Source organism: Poecilia formosa, unplaced genomic scaffold (genome assembly GCF_000485575.1).
Source record: "Poecilia formosa unplaced genomic scaffold, Poecilia_formosa-5.1.2 Scaffold53, whole genome shotgun sequence".
In the NCBI taxonomy this organism is placed as follows: domain Eukaryota; kingdom Metazoa; phylum Chordata; class Actinopteri; order Cyprinodontiformes; family Poeciliidae; genus Poecilia; species Poecilia formosa.
The window spans coordinates 1,805,998-1,831,320 of NW_006799992.1; the positions used below are offsets into that span (position 1 = coordinate 1,805,998).

The window sequence follows — 25,323 nt, forward strand, 5'->3', positions numbered from 1 at the left end:
TAAAGAGGGGATTCCTGTGCAAATACTGGTGGATTCTCTATTGGTTCAAAATCCAATTTTCCGACTTTATCTTCCCCTCTTACATTAAAATAGAAAAAAAAAATACAGAAATAGCTAATCATAATAATTTCCTTTGAATTCTAAGAGCAGAAGACATTGTTGATACATTTCATGAAATCTTTAAACAGGTTCAAAAAAGAGCACTTGTATTTTTGATTAAATCTTCTTTAATAAGTTGTCTGAAGCCTAAGCAGAATTGTCTCAGATCGAGTAGAAATTAATTAGTTCATAATGGACATGAATACATCTCAATACATCTGTTAAATTTGATGCATTTTAAGAATTGGAACATGCAGGAAACCTCAGCGTCTTTGTAAATCATCATTCAGCTTAGAATATGTGGATGAATAACAAAAATATATTTGATTTTTTTTTTAAATAAGCAATGAGACTGGTTTCTAGGTGTTTACCTAGAAATTATTTTCTGATATAAACTTTTTTTTTTTTCCTGTAACAGTGAGGATAAAAAACAGTGATTGGGGAATCAGGGGTACTGGAAAAAGCATAAAGGCAGTTCTAAAGATTCCTGTTTATAGTTTGTCATAGTATCACACTTCTTGAAGTCAGTCAGAAGGTTTTGTGAAAATGGGTTGAGACTGTTAAACACACATTCTGGTAAAGATTTCAAGCTGAGATTACTGGCCAAGGCTTGTGTGAAAAACAAAACAGTAAAACATGGAAGAAGACAATGGGTGCTTTGCGTGTTACAACTTTGCTACCTTTCAAACAAAGATACTCATCACGAAAATTACAAACCTGGACATAACTAATGCATTTTGTGAAGAAATGTGATGCAAGTGGTGTCAAAACTCAAGTCTGGGCCTTATGGCTCTGGATCAACATCAAAACCTGAAATAAACGTCTAACACGACTGACGAGATATAAGGCTATGTAGGTAATTTCTTTGAAAAAGATGTAAAAAGACATAAATTAATATAATAGCCAGAACTGAACACATGGGAGAAAGAAAGAGCGACAGATTCTACCAAGAGACAAGTGCAAAAAGGTATTAGATAAACAGAAGACAGGAAATTAATGCATTTACTTTTAATCCCCATCAATGTGATATTCCTATGCAAACTTCGCGAGACCAACTGGCTTCAGAAGTCCTGAAATTAACGCCCAGTCCATGTCTGTGTGTTCAACTGTTCTGTGAAGGCCTCAGAGGTTTGTCAAAGAACATTAGTGAACAGTATAATGAAGACAGAGTTGCAGCTGTAATCAGAGCATGGCAAAATGTTGGTTCTACAAAATATTGGTTCAGAAAGGCTGAAAGCACTACGCAAGTAGACAATCCTTTTGTGACTTTTATTAAGAAAAAAAACTGGGATTCTCTGCAAGGAACCATAAACCAGGGAATATCTGACTACTAATTTTTTGTAAAGATTTGTCATATTTCCTTCTAAGCTAGAGGGTGCAACAAGATTTAGCTGATTGTAGCAGGAAATGGAAAGAGAACGGAGTAAGAATTAGCACATCCGACGTGCCTACAAAGTTAGTCAACCTTTTCTTTTGTCCAGGAAATACAAAACACACATTCAGATCATTTCAACACAGACGAACCCAAAATAGGGACAAGGAATGCTACAACGTTTTCACACGCAACACTGGACACCACCGGCATCTTCTTTTCCTCATCCCACACAGGAGTTGGAACAAGGCGGGTTTGTCTGAGTTTGTGAAGTCAAACCAACCGGAATATCCTGCGTCACATCTTTAAGGTGAATGGTGACCGTCAGCCAAATCATCTGTGACAAAATACACACCCGAGTACTTCCATTGATTTTTTTTAACGTGATCCCTACAGTTTATAAACTTATGCTTTCAACTTCCACAATGGGATATTGTTTTCTCTTTCTACAGGAGTCATGCTATTCATAAATGTATCTAATTTCAGGCCATAAAATACAAGCAGAGTCAAAATGTGTGACCATATTTATTTAGAAAAATTTCGACATTTCAAAGAATGACTCGTTTTAAAAGGCGCATCATGCCAAAGCATCAGATGTATCACATTGCTCACCACTTTCCTTTCAGTTTTTGAAACAAGTGATAAACTGCGAGACATGGAGAATATGGAGTTTTGTACATAAATAATAATGCATGCAAATAGTAAAAGAATAAATGTGAAAACAGCTTCTCCCCCCCCCGAATCATATTTAATGAGGAGATACAAGTTTCAGGAAGAGCTCATTTAAGCCAGATGCTAAACATCTCATGTTAATGTGCCTTAACAGTTAATTCATTTGTTGTTCATGTGCTAGAGATTTCATTTGGTCACAAATATATTTAAAAAGGTGGGAATTAGGACAAGTGTACAAGTGAAGTAAAACATTTTTGGAAGGTGGACAAATTTAACCAAAACCTAAACTCCACCCTAGTCTTGATTTTCTCTCTTCCTTTTCTTCTTCTTGGATTTTTTAGTAACCAGTTCCTCCTCACACTCCTTTGCTCCATCGTGGGCCTCCTCGCCCTCATTAACATTTATAAGCTGCTTCTCTATGTGTTTAGGTTTTTTCTTCTTGGAGAGACTTGGTCTTTCACAGTTCATCTCCACAACACAGGCAGAGCTAGAGTTTTCATTTTCATCAATGATTTCTGCAGTCTTCCTCTTCTTTTTTGAACACGCTTTCTCCTCGTTTTCTTTTTCTTCTAGTACGATTGGGACACTGCACTTCTCTTCTACATCCACTAGCTCCTCTTTTAGCTTTTTGTTCTTATTTTTCTTGGGCTTTTCAGCATCATTGTTGCTGCTACGGACTGGACTGAGCTCCTCAGTGGGGCTTGATGTTTCGGTAGTCTCCGCTTTGACAGAAGATGCTGAACCTTCAGAGCCACGAGGCTTCTTCAACTGTGCCATGCGCTGCGCAAAATACTCCTGCATGCTCAGAGAACTTGTCACAGTCTTGGTTATTGACTCAGTATCAAGTTCAGAAGAAGCCTTAGTCCCACTTTCCTCTGATTCGACTGGAGACTCGCTCCTGCTCCTCCCCTACACCACAAAGACACAAATAAGAAGAGAGTTATTTAGAGAATCTGCACATCCAGACCTGGTACACCATTTTGAACAAAGGAGCTTAAGTGATTGTCAATCATCATACTAAGATTACTCCAAAGATGTAAAGTGAGAGACAAACCCAAAGAAGGATGTTGAAGCAACAATAGGTGTTAGAACCTTAAAATAAGCACAGTTAACAAAAGAGTCACATTTTTTATTTTTTCATCGTTCCTGACATCCAGCTGGGTTTGTTCGCAGTCAGCTCCAAGCTGTCGTCCCTCTGTAACAGCTCCATATTTAGTGGTGAGGAGCTGTTATAGAGATACAAGTTGTAGCTGAACTGTGACTGTCAAATTAAAATGAAACCAGATCTGCTGTTTGTGTTGGCTTACCACCAGAGCAAGAAAAGAGACGAAAACCGGGGCTGGCAATCAACCTAATCCAACATGTGAACATTCTTAGGAAAGTCATCCCTCATTCCACAGAAATGTTTCAGAATTTTAAATTCGACTTAATTTTCCTAAGAGGGCACATGCATCAAAAGAGAAGTTACTTAGTTAACAAAATAAAATAATTCAGAGAATTTTTCAGTGTAAAAGTGTGGTTCCTCTGAATAAAGTTGCAAAAGGCTTTTTACAACTTAGACTGGGAAAAACCAGTGCCTTGTTCTATGCTTTGGTTCATACAAAAGGTCTAGACTCTTATTGAGAAAGGATTGCTTGCTGGAGGCATGAACTCTGTTGAAGTTTTACATGATTGAATCTGTTTTTACCATTCTTAGCCATTTTTTTAACTTTTAACTTCTTCATACTAAATCATTGGCATAAAGTTATGGGGTCGAAATTTAGTTTCAGGACAAACTAAATGGTGACCCCAAATTTATGGTTATGTACTTTATGACCATAAACGTCTGTGTTAAAGGGATCAACGATTGTTGCATTTATTTCAGATGGAAAAAGAAATAAAAATTAAATAAAATAAAACAGCACAGCAAAAATACTGTAAGCTGTTTAGTTTTTATGAATTTATACACACATAGCATGCAGTGATCTTCTGTTCTATATTTAGGAGAAAACTGAGTCCGATTATAAATCCTCGCTGCAGCCTTTAGGTTCGGCATTAAACGGGGCCTATTTTAAAACTGTTAGGCACAACGTGGTCCAGATTTTACCTCCACAGCATGTACAATTTGTCACCTCGCCCCTATCACCCATTTGTCTTCATTTTCCTAATGGTCTACTCAATGCATAATGATTTGTCGTGAAGAATACAGAAGCTCCTCTGGAGAGTCGCACTAAACAATGCAGCCGCTGCTAAGATGGTGAAGTGCATGGCATTTTTCACACCACACAGATTAACTGAAAACACTGAGTTGTATGCTAACGTATCATTGTTTGGTTTTAAAGCCTTTATGTTCAATTACAGTTAGAGATAGACATGATGGCTAAAGTTATGCAAATCTACAGTCAAATGCAGAGCCAAGTTGAGAGATGTACATGAAGCTCTCTTGTTAAGTCCCTTCATCAAAAAATTGTAATGTAATGAAGATATAAATAATGATTTGTCCAGAATGCTTCTCAAATAAATCCAAGAAAGCTTATAATTATCAACAAGATTAATAGTTCCCAATAACTTCTGTGAGAGTGCAGACCTTAAAAACAGAAAAAAAGTGGTTTCCAATGTAGGTGAACCCAACACGAAAGCTAAAGAAAGTTTTCCACCATCTAGGACCTTGTCCAGATATAACCACAACTTCTAACAAGGGGAATATAAAGCCCTTCAGGTGAGGTGCCATTAAACAAAACTTTCCAGCTTCCCACTAAAAATCTATACTCCCAGTTACTGCACAATGGCGTCCTCTCTGCTTGGGAGAGTGAAGATGAGGCTTAGAGCTGACAGCGCCAAACAGCATGTAACTGGGATTTGGGAAGATGGCTGGGGGCCACTTTAGAGCTGCCTGTGAAATTACTCTCAGGAGAGGGACAGGCTGAATGAGCAAAGGGAAGAAAGAGGGGAGAGTGACTGAGAGAAACATCATCATCAGGGAAAGGTGGCTTGAGCTTGGTGCGTGGTTCTTCCTTCACTGCCTGGGGATTCCATTAGACTCTGATACGACAGCAGGTAGAAGTGCTGTGCACAGGCTGGACAAACACACACAGAGTGGATGTAAACATACTGATCCAGTCAGCATTACTGGCAGCCCTGGAGATTTTTTTTTTTTTAGCATGAACTATTGGGGGTGATAGGGTAATAGGAAAGTACTTGGCAGCAACGTTAGAGGGGTTTCTCCATTTTCAGTTGTGTCTCGCTCAAACTTGTTAGTCATATAATCCTTTGCAATGTCATAGTCTTGTATCCAGCAAACAGAAAGCATTACCAGACTCATTTGTGTTTCTAGCTTGTATTTTTAAAACAAAAGTATCATAAAGAGTATGGAAATTGGTGTTTGATGTGCTTCTGCTATGTAGTAACAATGCTTCTTGCCAACAGATCTCAGACTGCTGGAAAGTAAAAATATTTTCCATTTCTCAAATTTATTTGTGGTTTAAGCAATAGTGAGTATGTGGGTTGTCCTCATTAAAAACTTCTCTACCAATGCCTTGTTTAGGTATCGACTCCCGTTTAGTGCTGTTGAATGGATTGCATAACTGAGGTTTGAAGAATTTAAAAGAAATTTAACAACTTATTCATTGTATCTATGATGCATGGAAAAATCACACTCCGCCAGAACTGCCTGGCAGCTCTTCCTCATCCTCACACATTGGTTGGGGATTGCAAGCCATTCTTCAACCAGCATTTACCACAAATCCACTGACGTGGTTGTGCTGGTCACTTTGGCATGAACAACATACCAAGGCTGATCCCACATGAGTCTTAGGTAAGGACTGCAAGCAGATCACTCCATCCTCTCAATTGCCAAATTGTGGAGGTAGTCTCTGATAAACCCCTTCCTGTGGGGAGCAAGTGTTGACATCTTGAAAGGTCAGCGTTCTGTCACCAAAGACATAGGATTCCCATTGGCTGCAGAATCCCATAAAACTGCCTCCAGTGATGACAAGTGTAGTTTTTCATCACCAAAGTTTTTTGGTATTGGCAGAAATGATTTAGCAAGGTCTTTAGAGGCGCAACGCAACCAATCTAGTCAACTCAACCCACAATGTATTTTCCTAACAACTGTGGCACCATTTAAGGGGAATTAAACAGGGAAGTCACACACATACAGATTCTATATGTATTTTTTCCACGTTCCTGACCCACTACTTGTTACTAATCCAAGTACTGACTTTAGTAGACAAATCAAATTTGGACAGCCGTACTGACCTATGCACATCCTTTCAAAGTTGCAGTTACATTAACAGATGTGGGGGGAAAAAGCAGCATATTAATCTGAAATCTGATGAATAACGGAGAAGAAATGCACAAAGTCTTATACTTTTTTAAATAAAAAGAAAACTGCATAAAATTATTTGAATAAAATTTTGTCATGGTTTATGTGAAATATGTTAATACTTAATGTAATACCTAACTAAATTATGCATATTTGACTCTGCAGATTATTCTCCAGCTGAAGCAGAGCATTTGGGGTGACAGAAAACATGACATAAGAGAGTAAAAATGCATATCATCATGGCTAAAGGTAAGAATTGCTGGAGTTTATACATCTAGAGAAAATGTATTCAAGATGTCAACACTTTTCATACCTACAACCAAAAGACTGGGTTTTGAACCTATGGGCATTAAAAATGTTTATAGACATAAACTCAATGAAATGAATGACAAACTGTATATTTTAATTCAACTGAATGTTTAAGTCAAAAAATAACATAAAAACCTGATAACTTCATCAATTCCAAGTGGGTTAAACATAGTAGATAAATAAATATTGAAAACATGTTTTTGATCTTTTAAAAAATATTAAAACATTTATAACATAAAAAACACAGCAATGGTTACTGTCTAGTCATTTCAAGCAAAAAAAAACAAAAAACAAAAAAACAAATGGAGAGAAATTATCCATGGGTTGCTGTGAATTGATATTTTGATCTGGAACTTTGATTCTATCTTCATCTTCTAAGGTTAAAAAAAATGAAGCTGACAACTTTAAGCATACAAGCTAATTTGACTAAGCTGTTGCAGAAAAAAAGCACTTGTGAATGCATTATGAGAATAGAGGTTTTCTTCATGTTCTGTATTGTTTTGTGAAAATACACAATTTTAAATGTCTTATATTTTATTAACTTTGCAAAAGTCTGTCCAGCTTCTTGCTAAATTTAGGAAGAATGGCAAAAATGGCAGAGTTGAGTAGCAGAGGGTTGGAGAACACACCTCTTATCAAGCCGTGTGTACTTCTCCTCCCACACCATCTACTTCTCTCCACCCAGACGCAGAACCCCAGGAAAAGGATGCGCTCAATGCACTGTGTGCAGCTCTGAGATAAGGCTCCTTCAGCAGAGGAGCGGTCTGGCTGGCTATCGGGCCCTTCCTGATCCACTCACTCCCCTGGCGGGGGATAGGGCTGGGCAGGGAACACAGGGAGGGGTCCACAGAGGGTCCCGAAGAAAAGGAGAGGTTGGGAAGACATTCAACAGGACGCCTCCTTCAAGACACTCCAGTTCAATCTCTTCCCCGCTAATGTAACCAATGGAAAGCCAATGGCAAAGAATGTGCCAAGGTGCCAAAATAGAATGGCCAATATATTCAGAGGGGAAGTCAATCAAGCCAGGAAAAATGAAGAAGGTTCACTTTAGTGCATGAGAAACTTTTCTTTCCAGTGAGTCCTAGAATAAATAAATAAATAAAAAATCCTACAATATTATTAAATTTATTTCTAATAACCTGGGTTTTTTTTTTTTTTTTTGCAAAGGAAGCAATCCTACTTTTCGCTGATTGTGGGCTAAAGAGTGCAAAAATCTAAGCCAGCATTTTTTTTTGTTTTTACAATACAAGATCTGTTACCTTGTATGCCATTGATTTCAACGTTATTACAGCAAAAAGAGTGCAATGTAACCGAGTAAAGATGCATAATATCACCTGACATATTTAAAATAAAAAGCTGAGCAAGAATGCTTTGAAATGAAGACGGGTATTAACATTTTTTAAGTATTTTAGACTTAATACAGTTTTTACCAAAAGAGCTTAATTGGTAGTGAAATAGATCAATGATCCTAAATTAAATATTTGTGGGTAAACTTCCATTGCTTTTACATTGAGGTAAAATGCTTGTTCTTCAGTGGTTTTACTAAATCCAAACTGTTTTGCATTGCCAGTTTCACACAAGTTCTAAAGGTAGAAGTAGGGCTTTTGAAAAAAAATCTTTTTGTTCCAAACATGAAGCCTCTAATAAAGAATAGGACTGATTTTGAACAATATAAATCAAAATCAGCTTGTGCTGTGTTCATATCACAACATAGCGATAATCTATTTCAGTGTCATGAACCTGCTTTTTTTGTGCCAATGTAATATTTAGTCAGCTGGACAGCCTCACAGCAGTGCATTCTCACACTGGATGCCAATGATGTTCAAAATGCTGAAGATCACAGAGTAACAGAAAGACAGATGAGAAAGAGTAACGTAGGCATATATGGCAACTGGTAGTCATAAGAGTTTCTGTGGTGCAGCACTAATAATAACTTCCAAATACAAACAAAAACCATATTTGTGACATTCAGGGAAAAAAAAAAAAGAGGTCAGATAAGTCGTGGTTAATTGTCAACAATTAATCGCCATAACTTATACTGATATACAAGTCATCTGTCAAAATTCCCTGTATTGTTCTTATGCATCACGGGGTTAGGAAAAAATTGCAATGTCAGTTTTTAGCAATATGTCTATGCCTTAAACCAAAAAGACACATTTCATACATTTCTAAGATAAAAATTACTATGTTTATTTTGCACATGGGAAAAACATGTTCCAGTTCAAAAAGCTGAACATTTAAGAAAAAAAAAGGCAATTAAGCATATTTTTGAAAAGATGTTACAAAAATAAATAAATAAATAAATCAAAGGCAACACATACATCAGCAGCATAAGAAGTGGAACAAAAACTCTGTCCCAAGCAACAACCCAGCTTCGCCTGATTGGTGGCTAATGTTGTAAGATACAGGTGGTGCCTGCCAATACGTTCAAGCTTATTGTATGCAGGTAAGGCAAGTTTATTTGTATGGCACATTTCAGCAGCAAGGCAATTTAAGTTCTTTACATATAAAGAAGCATCAATGCTTTTAATAAAAACTAAGGCTAAGATCTGTAGTGTCTTGATCTACATCAAAAAGATATATCCAATGAAAGAAACCAAATGAAATGTAACTTACAGGATGCAAACCTTTTGCATTCATTAGTTCTCATCTCGATTCTTTCCATTTGTGTAAGCCTAACTAAATACTTTTAGTAGGCCAAAACGTTGAATTAATGTCTACAAACAAATTCAACAATTGAATGAGATGTAAGGCAGAATAGTTAGCTCCAGTCTAATTCAACAGCAAGTAAAATATGAAACATGTGGAGAGAAAGATTAATAGTTGACTCCCTAAAAAGTAGCAGCTTGCATTTACTTGTGTTATTTTGTACTGTAACACAAGATTCGAGAGTTTACTTGTATTAAAGTTCCTCCAATCTGAAACACGTAAATTTAACCAAAAACCATTTCAACAACTCACCTTTTTAATCTTGTTAATTAGACTTTGATTGTCCAGCACATGGCCTTTTATCTCCTGAAAAACTGCCTCTTTGCATTGCTTGCTATATTTTTTCAATAATTTCTCACCGATATTGGCTGGGTGGGTAATTGCATGAGAGTTGCCCTCATTGTCCTGCCACAATAATAAATTTGGTGATACTCGAGGTCTATGGATCAGGGCCTGATTAGCCAGCTGTCTCTCCCTGATGAGCGCACAAGTCCGGCAGCCCATCGTTCATCGGCATGACGTGGGTGGACAGAAAAACAGGTGGAAGCCTTAATCCAAATAAGTGAATGCCTCAGTTCAACATGCAAGTCTACACCTTTAAACTAATTCCAATCTTTTTTCTCCTTTCTTTGTAAATTAGGTTTACCAATCGCAAATTTAAAGGAAACAAATGAAGCATATAAGCCCATCATATACCGCACATCATAAACTTTGCTAAAAGCAGACACTGTGTGGAGTTTAAACATAAATACGGGTTGAAAAATTGCATTTTGTTCCCACTGAGGGAACGTTAATCATAAATAACAAATGAAGACAACATTATGCATGCAGCTTGTTCAACACTGCAAACACTCGCTGACAATGGGCCTTCATGAACACCAGGGTTCCTCACTCCGACCCCAGGGAGGGAAGAGGCTGTGATTATTTCTCTCAGCTGTGATTCATTAGATTTTGGAGTCAGTGATTAAATGGTGGTCTGACTGTAAACAGCCGAGAGGGTCTGAAATGTCTGGGCGGTTAGCTTCACTAGGAGGTAATTATCCAGTTCTCATATTGTGGCATAGGCTTGTAACTATGAGACAGACACCTCTTTTTTTTTGTTTGTTTGTTTGTTTATTTGTTTCAGTCCAGCACTAATTTCTAAGTGTCAGCGAGCTGGCACTGCCAGCAGGGAGCAGCCCACAGAACTGCCACGGAGGTAAATGGCAACTGTGTGCTGCGCTTATTTTACAGGAGGAGGGGTTTTTCTTGGCAGGTCTTGGTATTTTCAGCGGTAAAAGTAAAAGGGTCTGTCAACAAACACGATCAAGACTGGGATCGCTTTTGGTCGCGGCAATTAGATGCTATCTGTGAACTAAGTAAGTGCAGCTCCCTGTATGAGCGCATTCAAATAGCAACCACCACGCTGCAGCGACGCACGTTTACACCGTCGGGCCCTTTCATCAGATCAGCATTGTTGTCTAAAGGGATAAAATTAGCCTTTCTTCTTTCTTCATATCTAGAAATATTTTCTTAATGGAATGAACAAAGTAGTATAATTTAAAAAAAAGTCTCAACAGTTCTGCCTCCTTAAAAGAAAGGCAAAAAATGTTAAGATCTATTGTTTTCCATTATCAAAGTCTGGAAAATAATTTATTTTCATCAAAAATAATAAGATATATGTAATTTTTCTTAGGAGAAAAAAAAACGCCGCCAAATTTAATAATTGACTGCCCCAAACATTCATTTGTTAGGAGAATGAAGGGTTGGCATAAATTTAAATTAGAATGCAATTAAATATTAATACTTAGTGTTGAGACTATCAGCTAAAATGTCAGCCTAAAAGATGTGACCATCCGTTTTGAACACCTTTGCTGAATTTTGGTAGGGAACAAACTTGATATGGGGCTCATCACTCATGATGAGTGCCTCACACATTGGATAAGTGTGGCACAGATTGGATAACACCAGTTTAGATGGTGACATTATTTTTCAAAGGGCCTAATTATGAATATTTCCCTGTTACTATAAGATATGCAGATGACTTGGAGAAGGTTTGAAATTTATAAGCTAATGCTTCAGCCAACAACATCTTTCAGACTGTGCATGACTGACTTATCCTGGAGTCTTGGGTGTGTTTTCATCATGTGTTCATTGTTCTTGATTGTTATTACTTTTGGATACAGTCTGGAATAAATAAGAAATATTATAAACTAATTGTCTAATTGTCAAGTTACAAACTTGACAATTAGACACAAATTTCTTAGACTGATCTTAAAAATAAATGACACTTTCTTGACATTCTGACATTTAATTATCAAAAACACTTCCTCAATTGCCACCTTTGTCACCTGTGGTATGGTTGGAGACAATTTATGTAGCAAAAATTAGATTTTGCTTCTGCACTGTCAGCAAACTTCCACAGCTTTACTCCGCCCATCGGCTCCCTGGCGCCTTCTGTGATGCGTCTGCCAAATGCTCAACCCGTGTCGCCCCTGCTCCATATTCCTTAACACGGCGGTATCGGGGGAGCCCATGCCGACGGGCTATCCTTCATGTGGACGACGCGTGGGCAGCCAACGCTTGCAACAGGTGCCACCCGATGAGGCCTGATCCCCCCGTTCTTTGTGCCTGAGCAAGAGTGGGAGTGGGAGAGGCCGCAGGGGTCACACTGACCCAAGAGCAGGGCGCAGCATACCCACCGTCTGACTGGAGGTTCAAACGTCAAAACAAGGCTGGTACCAATTTAAGCTGAACCATTTTTCTTTTCTGACACCAAGGGAGTAGAGAAATAATAAATGGGTGAATGTTGGAGCACCTCTAACGTTTTGCTGAAGTCAAACAGAATAAGCAACCGACAAAAGGCTAAAACTGTGGATGTGCCCTTACTGAAATCAAATTAAAATAAAAATGAATGATGGTTAATTAAGACAAGTGGACAATTGGAGTTATTTGAAAAGTGGAAAATAAAGATTTTCTTCATTTTCTTTTAAATATTAAATTAAAACCACAATTACAAAAGTAGGTCATTTGAATGAAAAGCCTATAAGCTTTTATTTTTTGACTCTTCCTTGCAAAAAAACAAAACAAAAAAAAAAAAACAAAAAGAATGAAATGTAGGTGAAAAAAAATAAAACTCCAGCTTGTTTCCACCTTTCATCTGAGCTGGCGCCTATAAAAAATGACTAACTTTTGTTGATGTATGAATCGGCGGGGAGTCTATTTATCAGCGGGCCCTCTGCGGTCGCCCGCTTGGGTCCCTCAAGCCACAAGCCGCGTCGCTCCCCTTTGACTGATTAATTAGCCAATCAGAGGACATTTTTCACTGGGCGGCAGAATGGTTTATTTCAGCTAATGCCGGGCTTTCGAGCCCAGGCCCGTTGGAGCCTCGTCGGCTCTTTCGGACTGCCTGAGTGGCTGGGCAGAGGGGCGAGGGAGATAAATCAAGCTGGGCTGGCCCTCCATGTGGCTCCCTTAACTAAACCCCCTGAGGAGGGCACGAAGAGCAGGGGTGGTGGAGAAAGGGGGAAGGAGGAGAGCAGGACAGCCAGGGGCACTGCTCGCCCGCCGATAAGCGCGGGGAGCACGGGGGTGCCAATGTCCCTGCATTTAAAAATGGCCGGGGCTTTTTGATATCTCGGCAGTGAGAGCCTGTCATTTGTCATGTGGTGAGTAATTGTGTTGAGGAGCTTAAGAGGAGGCAGGAGACGGAAGAGGTTCGTGTGTATAGGATAGATGATGGATAACAGAGAGCCAGGTAGATGGACAGGTGCTATACCCCAACCCACATCGTAAGTAATGACTGCAACCTTACATTTTTAGGTGGCTAGACAATAAAAAGAGAAGCTGTGGGTGAAACGGTGGCCTGTGATTTATCTTGCTAAGTTAGTCACTTGTATATGGCAAATAGCTTTCCCCCAGTAAAACAAAGCTGAATGTCTACAATAAATAAGTATGATAAACATACTTAAAATCAAATTTTTTTGGGAAAGTAACTCATCCATTTTGCAGTGGAATGCAAAAGTACCCCCCCCCCCTTTCCTTTTTTTTATTTTACATTTCGTTTCAGATTAGATCATAACCGCAAATTCCAATGCATATCATTGGATTTTTGTGATCAACCTAATTGATGTAATATTCTGAAGTGAAAGGAAGACGATAAATGAAATGTTTTTAAATAATAAAAATCACCTTTTGGTCTTTTGGAGTATGTCTCCAACAGCTTTGTAAACTACAGACTTATATTTCAAACTCAGGGAGATTGTATGAAAATATATTTTCAGCTCTTCTTTGAAATCTTGACCGAGATTCAAGCAAACATGCTTGAATCCAAAACATTAAATTGCACCTCTGCCAGTACATTTGACATAGACTCATTTGACCATAATAGGGCTGAAACAATTAATCATATTAATAATTAAATAACTGTCAGCTAATTTTGTAAATAAATAATTAACTGGAGTATATATATATATACTCTAAAAACATGTTTTCTTTCCTTCACTCTATCACTGTACTCTTAAAAGATTTGCAGATCTTCTAGAGTTATCATGGGTTTCCCTGATTAGTGTCTGTTTAGGATTCTTGGTAGGTCAGTGGTTGTGCCACACTATTTTTGGATAACTGTTCAGACTGTGTTCCAAAAAGATGTTCAAAGTTTGAGACATAGCTCCACAACTTTACCCCTCACATATTTGGTGTCAGGGTTAAAGCATCAACCAGTCAAAGTGTATTTAGTTGAATGGCTCAAAGGTTAATTATTAATTTCAGATAGTAATTCAGGTGTGGTGTAATGCCATAATTGTTAAGCGACAGCAGCTACACAAAAAATGTTTGCATGCTCTCATATCCAGTGTTGCCTTTGATGAACAGAAACCTGCGTGTCGAGTGTGTGCGTGCACTTGTCTGTTTCGTGGAGCGTTGCGCACAGTGATAAGGGACGAGCAGGAAACATCACTGTGGAGGAAGGAAAACACCCGCTGTGGGGGGGACTGGTGGAAGGGATGCTGGAGAGACAGCCGTGGGTGGTGGTTGAAGAGGTGGAAGATTCATGAGGGGGAAAAGGGCAAGCCTGGAGAAGTCCATGAAGCTTCAGACGAGCTTCATCAAGATGGACATTTGTGTAATACTGTAATCAAACACACCAAAACTCCCATATCTGTATCGGTATAAAGTTTTGGAGCAGTGAAATTATTCAATATACACTGCGTAACATGTCAAATGTCTGATTTAAGACGAGTGTGAGACAAAGGTTCATTCCAGTGTCACAGACAGATTCATAGGATATCAGGCAAAACGCCTAGATCCTGATTGGTCAATCACAGTTCTTATTTATTCCCTGCAACCTCAGATGTTGCTGGGCTTTAACACAGGGCTCGTGGGAAACCATTGTAATTGTTGCTGGTGCTTTCAATGTGGTCAATGGTGTCCCACCTGGCTGAAAAATAAGAACCCATAACCAAACGATTAGGGAAAAAATGATGGTGTGTATTGCTTGCATTTCCAATGTTAATCAGCCAGGGAGCATCTCCTATTGTAATGTTATGGCAGAGCACCTGCAGGGGAATAGAGGAAGGGTTTTTGTGTACAATTTATGGATTTTCAAGATGCCAATTTCTTCAAGCCCAGTGCTTGAAATAAACAAAGGAATCCATTAAAAGGTTTTTTTTTTGTGTATTGCTGTCCAAAAGGTAGGTATTTCACCGTCTGACTGGCTTTCTGTACTGGGTCGATTAAACTTGGGGAAGCAAAACTGGTTTGTGACATGAAAATACATTAATTCATTACAACACAATGGATGAAAATGCTTATTTCACCATAAAATACAAATGTAAAAGTGGCGCAATAATTGTTAGTTTTAATTCCTCTGGCTGCAAAGTAAAGTTTTATCTTGTGTGTGTTCTCATTATAAAGCTGTTTTAAAAACTATTCCATCCAAAGACACAGATATTGGTAATTTACCCACAATAGCTCTTAGTAACATGAGTAAGAATAATTAAAAAAAAATAGTTAATATTTTAAATATAATAAATGCAGGTTTTAGCAGTTTCCGTAATGGAATAATTGCTTCTCTCCACACAGAGAGGGGGGAAGAAGAATTGTAGTTAAAGTCTGCATCAAAAACTGTGGCTGTCCTGACAAGTGATAGATGGAGGAAGCAATTAAAACTGTGTTGCTGGTTTAGGGTGTGGAATCCATACATGACAGGACGTTGTAGGCTAGTATATAAAAAGACGTCTATATTGAAAATAATTGTCTATTGTTCCCATGTAATCTACTTTTTAGAAAATCAAAAATCTGGGTTATCTTTAGCGACTAAATAATCATAAAAGCTAGGAGAAACACGTAAAATATGTGTGTGTAAATGAACCTACAGGTTTTACCTTTTATTACCTTTTACCAATACATTAACTTTTTAGAAACCTAATGTATCATGGTCCATCTGTAAATTAGGTAATGTGAATTTATGAAAGCAAATATAAGCCTAAAATGTATCATAACTCCTACAAGTTATCTACAGGAAGATCTCATGCATTTTTTTGTTTTTATTTACAAAGGTAAATAAACTGAAAGCTGGACCCGCCTGACCTTGTAAGTTTCAAAACCATTAGACTATTACCTTAGCGTCAAATGGCAAAGTGACCTCTGAAGGGGCCAACCACTGATGGCAAGAGCAAAAAAAGAACTTTTTGTAAGCATCATCACTTTAGATTTTTGCAAACCTCAACACAATTTGGGTTTTTACTTTAATAAACCCTTCTGGCAGGCAGAACCACCTGATGTGATGGTCTGAGACAGAAGTAGAAAAGGGGGGGAGTGTGAAGGAGGGGACGAAGAGGTAAGAGTGAAAATCTCTTAACTGGATTTAAGTGCTCTTGCCACCATCAGTGGCCCTTTGGCAGCGTTAAAGCTGTTCGCTGCGACATGGCTAATCTTCAGCCAGAGGCAGGTCGGGAGCTGGGACCTGCAAAACCTCAGGGATCACACTGTACCAGAGTAAATGTTGAGGACATCACAACTGATGGTCACCAGCAATTACTGAGACTGATAAGCCTGAGCCACCTGGCTAGAGGTATGCTGTCTTCCTCCTGAGTCCTGACTTTGATTAGGCTTAGAAAGATCATGGATCAGCCTGCTCTGTTCAGATGACAGGTTTTTTTTTTTTTTTCCAGCATAAGCAAACTAACTAATTAGGAATATTAACTGAGAAGACTTTGAGAAATGCTCAATGATATTTGAAGCAAGAAATCCTGAGTTCAGCCAAAAAATAAAAGTTTTTCTACTTACTCACACAACAAAGTTCAATAGCTTACCTGTTCTTGGTCTTTGGCAGACTTGGTCCTCTTCCCAAAGATGCAGTTAAGGTCTGTTTCACTACGGGAAGATAAGTCCTTGCCTAAAGTAAAACAAGAAAGTAAAACGTTGGACTCAACATCAGCATTTATTAGCAAATTTCATTTGATATATCAAAAACAAACCAACAGATTGAAAAGACTAAAGAACATCTGACACACTTTGTGTGTGTGTGTGTGTGTGTGTGTGTGTGTGTGTGTGTGCTTAAGATGTGGTAGCTGGGTAAAGAAAAGAGGAGTTGTGCAAGGTCCAATTATGCAGCAGGGATAAAACAGCAAAGAAAAATAAACTGACGACAAGGTCCGCCAAGTCTCCGGATTCCCGTTCTCAAGACTGGGCCTCAAAGGCTCCTGAAGCATGCAGTCGTCTGTCTCGATCCTGGGTCCTGTTCAAACAGCTGCATCCTCTTCCTTCAGCGGGACTCTGATAACATTTGGTTATTTATTGCTTTTAAGACCCTATCTCCCCTGCTTTTGACTTTGAAAGTCACAGCACAGGGCACACTTAAGAGGTAAAAACCAAGAAAGTATGCTGAAAACTAAAACAAATGGGATGGAGGTCATTTGGTGTTTGTCACCTACTGGACTTGGGTCAGACGTAAAAATTGTACTGGATCTGATTTTCTCACTGCTTGGAAAAGGGAGCACACGTATACATTTCCTGGTTTTCAGGTGAACGGGCAAAGAGTTGTTTAAAATGGCAGAAATCATCAGATCAAATAACTGGTCAAACAAGATTTACAATGCACTAACTGAAATGCAAATCTGACATCAAATTACTGAGTGCCAAGACTAAAGTAAACATAGTCCCATTTTCTGAAACAGCTCTTAGTTTTGTTGTACTAAACTTATAAAGAACTTGGTTTTAACCTATTTCTCTGTTGCAAGCATGCTTCTTGTTGCGAAGGAAGTTTATTTCTTTGCAAATGATCTCACATCTGTAAGGAAAATGCATCAACAGAGTTGACTATCTGGCCACAATAAACTATCCAGTCTTTCCTGCCAACAGCTTAGTCAGCAACTGTTTGTAATGTGGTCGTGTTTATTAGCTTGGATTATTAAAGTTTGAAGAACCAAGACTTATTGGCAATTAACAATTCATTTATGTAATAAACAGGGACCTTAGTAGTACCCCATACAACCACAACAGCCTAGCACCTCCTGGTAACCAACTTGGTTACACAATGCTGTGGGATGGCATCCTATTCCTCAGGATCTTTTCAACCCAGCCAATTCAGTGGGGTTGAGGTCAGGATTGCTGGCAGTTTCAGTCTCTCTACTTTCAAACTCTGTATTTATTTGCATTGACATCTTGGTCTGTTTCCAAAGAGTGGAGATGTGGGTTGGACACTAGCTGCTGAATGTCATCTTGAAATCTCTGCACTACCAACGATGATGGCAAAACCCTGTTTTTCCAGTCGGGAAGATGATGTTTGTTATTTGCAAAAAAAAAAAAAAGAAAGAAAGAAACTTGGCACGTTTTTCATGGGGGCAACCCACATACTAAACTTAACACACTGTTCAACCCACAAATTCATTTTCCTTGCAATGTGGCGTAATTTAAATGGAAATAAACAGACTTTTAAAAAGCATAATATTTATTGCCAAGTATCTCTACAATAATAAAAAAACAATACATTTTTTGTGTGATTTTTAAATAGTCAAGATCTGTTAAAAACAACAAAATAGGATACTCTTTAAAAACCCAAAAGCAGCAATGAAGCCACCACACAGAGAGGGGGGATAAAGAACAGTAGTTAAATTCTGCATCAACCACCCTGGCTGTCCTGACAAGTGATAGATGGAGGCAGCAATTAAAACTGGGTTACTGGTTTATGCTGTGGAGCCTGGACCAAAGCAGTGGAGATTTCGGTGCCTTTCCCCGCAAACAAAGGCCATCAATCCTCAGAGTTGGCAAAGAGCGAACCACCATAAACGAGATATCAATAGAAAAAATAAGCAGGACAGTAAACAGAGGGCCTGAACTGAGAGGGAGAGGAAGGAAGCCTACTGCTACTTGAGCTACAACATTTTAACTGAAAGTTATAAACTAACAAGTCATGATGCAACATGAATTTATAGCATCATCTACTAAACTGGCTGACCTCTTTTACAATCAAAAACTATCAGAGTATTACCTGACCTTACCAGCCACTCATATAACAAGCTTAACAACAGTAAATCTATTAGCAAGCCTTTGCTTGGCAACAACCTCACAGAAAGGGGAGTTGGCGTTGGAGAGGTCTGTAGAAGCATGCAAAGAGGCGTGGCGGATTACATGTTACCCTGCAGCTCTCTTTAGGTGATTACAAATTGCTACTGGCAACTATAGTGGCAGTCCACCTCCACTTAGGGAGAAAATTATTACTATATTTTTTTTTTTTTACTGTGGCTGATACCTAGGGGAACACAAATATGACCTCTTATTGACAACACATATGGTCTAAGAAGTAAGCGCTCAAATTTCCAATCTAATCTTTGAGACTTTCTTGTTGCTTGGAAAGAATTCAGCCCTTTCTGACAATGGACAGCGTCACATTGTAAATGACAGTTAAATTATTAAGACTGGTGCCAAATCTGTCGACGCCTTAAATGGCTGATTGGCAGTGTAAACATTCCTGCATGCAGTAACTCCTAATCTGTTCCTTAGAGTCATCACTAAAAAAAGAACAAAAGTACTTCTCCAAACGACAAAAACATTGCTTGAAAAAAAAAGGAGATTGGATCACCTCATGCATGAGGTGATCCAATCTCTTAGAATCTGCTTAGTTCACATAAAAATGATCAAGCATGCATGAGAAATTATTTGATGGCACAAAGGAGTCAGCGCTACAGCCCTTGCAAAGATGGAAAACCAGGGATCAATCCCCCTTTCACATTTCCTTGTGAGCACTACCCAACTTCAGTTCATTTGTTAGTTTTTCTACATAAAACAGGCTACTTAAATACAAATCTCTAATGGTGAACACAAAAGAAAAATTTGCCCCTCAATTTCTGCTCAACACTTTCCTCGTTAATTGCCATCACAACAATACCTGCTCTACCTCTCTGAGAGCTTCAGTATCTTAGTCACGAAAGTTTGTGTTGGATGTGGACACTTGGCTAATAAGGCAGGAAACCTAAGATACATGCTTTACTTACTCGCCTGCTTTCATACATATGTGAATTTGAGTGACATCCAAATCTTGATCCATGTGGTCTATGGTCTGATATCAGCCATCTTTGAAGTTATAGCAACTTCAATTATTCTGGGAAAGCTTTCCATAAGTTTTAGGAATTTGTTTAAGGAGATATTTGGCCAGTATTTCTTGTGTGAGCCCAGGCTAGAGAGCCTGGCTAAAAGGCTGCACTCTTGAAAACTTGTTTCATCAGGCTGAGGTCAGGTCTGTGCAAGCAGCAACTTCTATTCCCCTCTTTTGTAACCTGGCCCGTCGTTTTGTGGCCAATTTGTTGACATTGTCATTTGCTGCCACTTTAAAAAAAATGGAACTACAAGTGCAAAATGAAATTTTAAATGGCAAAAAATTGCACTACTGGTATTAATGCACAGGTTGCATCCTATTATACAATCCAGGTCATTACTGAGATCCTGACCGCAACCCATTATTTACAAATGTCTGTAAAATAATCTACATGCCTGGTGCTTGATTCATACAACTGTAGTCATAAATCTGGTTGGAATACCATTCAAAGATGAATAAGCAAACTATTCTGGGAACATTGAATATACTAGCCAACCAAATATTGCAACTGTACTAGAACTGTTATAATTGTATTTCAATGTATTGTGCACCTGTACATTTTAATACATTTTATAATTTACATTCAAAGTTTGTATTTTTATCCTTGTCTGGCTTAAACCCAAGATAAAAAAATGAACTGTGAAAGTTGACTGTTCAACTAAATAATTTCACATCTAAACACAAGTTCTCTATTGTGTGAACTATTAGTGACCATCACACAGCATTTTTTTAACGCAGCTAAAAAACATATCAAACAACAGGCCTTAAGTTGTAAGTGTCCCTAATATTTTTAAAGAGGTGAATAAAAACTACTGAAATCATGTAACATGAATCTGCTTAGTTCACATAAAAATGATCGAGCAATTATGTAATATAAGGTGCGACAGGCCAAGTCTTTAAATTTGTTGGAATAACATTTTCCAATCATCTCAGTTGGCCCTGAAAGCAATTATCCAAAAATGAATAGTGAGTGGACATGCAGAAGCAGAACAATGTATGCATTATGCTTCATGAATGATAATTAGAAATATTAGTTAGACGCTGCCATGAATGCACCTGGAGTTGGCAAACAGAAACATACTCACCCCAAGTCACATTAGGTAATGATACAATTGTGAGTCAGAATGAGCTTAACCTGGCTAAAACTTGGCAATTAAAAAATGGCAGCAGAATATAAATGTTGGAAGAAATTAAAGAAACAAGCACATTAAAACAGTCAGATCGTCATGCTCAAGTGTGCACCTTTTTCTGACTTGCTTCACACTCGCAACATAAAAACAAGCTGAGAGTGGGGGAGAGACAGAGGCCAGGTCCTATCAGGCAGGGTCATCTAATGGGTCAGAGGAGTGCTGTTTCTGCTGGGGGGGAGTAAATGCAGATACCAGATGCTCCAAACAGGAAACAGGAAGTTGCTTTGGAATGACGTAAAATATTAAAGGTTCTTCCAGGTGAAGCAAAAGCTGAGATGTTTGTTTTGTCAAGTGTTCAGATCTGATGAGGCAGATTTGAACTCAGTGACTCACTATTATATATAGTACACGATTAAAAACATTTTAAGTAGTGCAAGTAAGTAAGTCCAAAGACAAAAAAAAATAAAAATTGTTATATTTTTTCGTTTTAGGATGGCAGATCGTTGATGTAACTCTAAATGCCCCCATTCAAAGTGTAAAGTGTATGATGGACTCTAGGTCATTATTTACCATGCAAATTCTACTAATCAATCATGTAATCATGATACTATGCAGCTTAATCTGATAGTTTTCTGCTTTACCTTCAAGTGGTTCTGAACACACATCGTTCTGCGAGTCTATCAGTGTACCGACCTTGACCAGCAAATCTTAACTTCCTGACGTGTAAAGGGTAATGAAAGGAGTGGGAAGGCCTATAAATAACCTCCCAAAGCACTCACTGGGTCAACTGACCCAGCAGATACCGACCGGACTCTGATCAGCGTCTGTGGTCTGAGACGACAGCATAAGTTTTAATAAGAGGTCAAGTGTACACTGCAGGGGGGCTCTGGCAAAAAACCATGAAAGCAGCAGCACCATTCCGAATCAGCTACTGGTATGAAGTCTTGCTTTAAATATGTAAGAAGGAATGTCAGAGTGTGGCTTTCAGATACAGATTGGTTAAGACGAGTTAAAACTGTTTAAAGTTGGAAAAACACAGCTGGTTAAAAGGAAGATACTCACCTTTTGTGAATTTTGTGTAATGAACCCTCTTTTTAGAAGTCTTTGATTTTTCTTCCAGACTGAAGCTCTTCATCTCATCTGGAGGAACTTCTACAGATATCAAAACAAAAACTATGTTATGCAAATCAACCCACTACAAAATGAATAAATCAACAAGTGAGAAGTTATTTTATATCTGTCTGATTTCTAGCATAGTGCTACTAATGTTGGAAACATGATGAGTGAGGACATAAATCCTTGAACTTTATAAAATGTTGCTGTGTAGCACCCTCTGCTGTTTAAAAAGCTACTAAAGATGCATCTAAGGTCCTGTATGCACAACTTAAATTATACCCTAGTGTATGACAGTAAATCAGATTAAATTAAGTTAAATAGGATTACCAAAATTATTTTAATTTGCTGAGCACCAGAATTATGTGTTTATTTATTTATTTATTTATTTTTTATTTCTTCACATTCAGATGTTTACACAAAGAAATATTATCTTGCCTTTAAACAATTTCTGAAAGCCTGGGTGATGATTTAGCCTTGAGTGAGTAAACGTTCCAGATGCTGGCAACTATATTTGAGCATAAAAACCTTGGAAATATCAAGCCACCATGCCATTCAGAAAGGATTCTGAATGAATGTGAATGTGTTTCAGTGTGAAATGTGGGCATCAAAGCCAGGAAAAAGAGCAAAACACATTGAGAAAATTATGGCTGAAAGCTGGAAAGAGTTTCATTAATTAGCCTTGTACTAACATAGGCTGAAAGGCCACTCAGCAAGGATGAAGACATTACTCCAAAGGCAACAGAAGCCATATTAAACTTTGCATTCAGGGGATAAAGATGATCGTTTTATGGGACTTAACATGTGGTTTCATGACAGCAGGAAGTGCTGGACTTTAAACAACAGATAACTTCAAAAGCAAAGAACGTTATATGGAAATACTTGAGACATCAGATAAGAAGTAAAAAGCCAGGAATTTACCAAACAGAAATAGTTTTAGTCGACCTCCCTAAAACAGGAACATTTTGATCAGATTTACTGCCATGCAAAAAAGCACATTTGACAATATCTGCTAAATCTAAGCACATCAATATAGTATATGTTGCACAGAAGCCACATTTTAAATCGGTAGTGTAAACCCCTTTCAATCTGAGTAACATTTCCTGTTGCATTCTCGCATACGTAGCTGCAAACCACTCAATGCAGTAGAAAGTTGAAACCACACTTACCGTTACTTGTGTTTTGACCATGGTGGTCGTTCAGCTGAGCCAGAAGCTCATTGAATTCATCCTGGTGAGCAATCCAGTTATCCTGAGAAAAAAAAGAAGAACAGATCAATTGATTCTCGAGCTTCATACTTCTTTGAACTTACATGAAAAGATTAATAGTTTTTATTTGAGCAGGGTCAAGACATAATGCAACGTTACATTTAAAAGAAACTGTTGTCCTTTCTAGCCCTAGAATTAATACATTTTCTGATTTAAAAAAACAAATGCTTAGTACATGCAAATTTTTGTCATTTTTATTTCTACTAGAACTGACCTCATGGCTGGCATTTGCTCCGAGCCCATGTTTGTTGTTTTTAACTTTTACTTTTATGTGATCCGTTGATCCCTGCTCACTCCTCCCCAGTCCCTGAGAAGGATGACAAAAAAAAGAGAAAATACTAGTAAATGTTCCTAATTGCACAAACTTAGCATATGTCTTTACAATTACACAGAACTTATTATATTGAAAGCTGTGAGACAACAATACAACTTCATTATGATAAACCTGAAACTGCAATTAAGTCAAGACTTTGAGCTTTATATCAAGAAATAAACAGTATTTTAACTTTTGGTCTATGATAAAAGTATTTTCCTGTACAAAAACCCATCCCAAACACAAAAGTCCACATTTAATTATTTTACATATTCCATGTGAAGAAACCTCACTCACTTTGCCTTTGGACCAGCCCATTTGCTCCAGCATTTTCTGGCCAAATTTGCTGTCATCATTGCTCCAGGCGCTGTTCCTAGGGTCTACAGACCACTTCTGTTTCTTGCGGGCTGAACAGGGAGCAGCATAAATGTGATTACATAACAGTCCGCCAACAAGAGCTTGCATGAAAGATGAGAACAAGCTTCCTCAGATAAGTGTATGCACAGTGTGGTGCACACAGGCTGAAGTTAACCCTGTCGTGAAGCATCACGTTTTAATTATGTTAGAGCGCAGCTGCACTGAGTCAAATGCCCTGTGGCATTTATAGAAGTGCTTCTTAAAACTGTAACACTAACCATTCATTTTGTGATTTACATGTAATCTCCATCTATCCAATCAAACAGTTTTATGTCTTAAGTGGGACTCAACATCCTGTAAGTGTGTTTTGCTTCAATGTTTTTAGCCAGGGATTGTACTAATAATGGCAATGATTTTATTCAACGATACAGCTTAATAAAAATAACAGGTGTTTGTCAACAAGCCGATAATAAGATCTAAAGGCACCAGTCAAAACACCTTACTGGACTGTCATAGTTTAATATTAAAAGACAGACTGTTGCTTAGTAGAGTAAATAGTCTGTTGAAACGTTACTAAACTGAGAGGCAGAGTACAGTAGCACACACGTGTTTAAATCACCGACTGTAAAATGCTAATGCTAACTGGAGTACTTTTCGAAGAAAAACTGAATATTTTCTGACCAACAATTTATACAAGAGTGGAAATGGTTTCGGAAGCGATAGAAGGAATAAAGGATAGCATAAAAACAAAGAAAAAATTAACAATGTATCAAAATTGGGAGAAATATACGCACGCTCAGCGAGCATGGACATCCTGGGTCCTTTACCAGATGACGCAAAGGAAGGATCCCAGAAATATGCCTGAAGACAATGTTTTCCCGTTACATGCTTACGGTGCCTGAAGACACCGTAAGTATGTAACGGGTAAATAATTACCTTTTTCAAAGATACATGAGGGAACCAAGAGATCAAATCCGGTAGGTTATTCAACTTAGTTCATTTTTCAAAGTATTCAAAAAGGCTGTTGATTGTTTTCCTGTTTCATTTGTATCAACATTTACCAGCAGAGGGCGCTCCAGGCTAGAAGCTATAACAGCATGAGACC

At 38.1% G+C, this 25,323-nt stretch overlaps 1 protein-coding gene and 1 long non-coding RNA gene across 3 annotated transcripts; one reads left to right on the plus strand and one right to left on the minus strand.

Moving 5' to 3' along the window:
- Nucleotides 1–1,983: 1,983 nt before the first annotated feature.
- Nucleotides 1,984–25,227, minus strand: pinx1 (PIN2 (TERF1) interacting telomerase inhibitor 1). Of its 2 annotated transcripts, none has more exons than XM_007552940.2 (7): nt 25,155–25,227; nt 24,159–24,268; nt 23,763–23,855; nt 23,450–23,531; nt 22,230–22,319; nt 16,757–16,839; nt 1,984–3,052 (listed from the first exon to the last, which is right to left on the minus strand). In XM_007552940.2, exons 2-7 carry the CDS (start codon nt 24,189–24,191, stop codon nt 2,438–2,440), a joined length of 996 nt encoding a protein of 331 aa, XP_007553002.1. In that variant the 5' UTR covers nt 24,192–24,268; nt 25,155–25,227; the 3' UTR covers nt 1,984–2,437. The 2 variants fall into 2 exon arrangements, with proteins under 2 accessions (XP_007553002.1, XP_007553001.1); XM_007552939.2 differs by lacking the exon at nt 25,155–25,227 and adding an exon at nt 25,013–25,098.
- Nucleotides 3,059–6,424, plus strand: LOC107836359 (uncharacterized). Its single transcript, XR_001662244.1, has 2 exons — nt 3,059–6,046; nt 6,123–6,424. It is a non-coding gene; the product is annotated as an uncharacterized LOC107836359 (long non-coding RNA).
- Nucleotides 25,228–25,323: the final 96 nt, after the last annotated feature.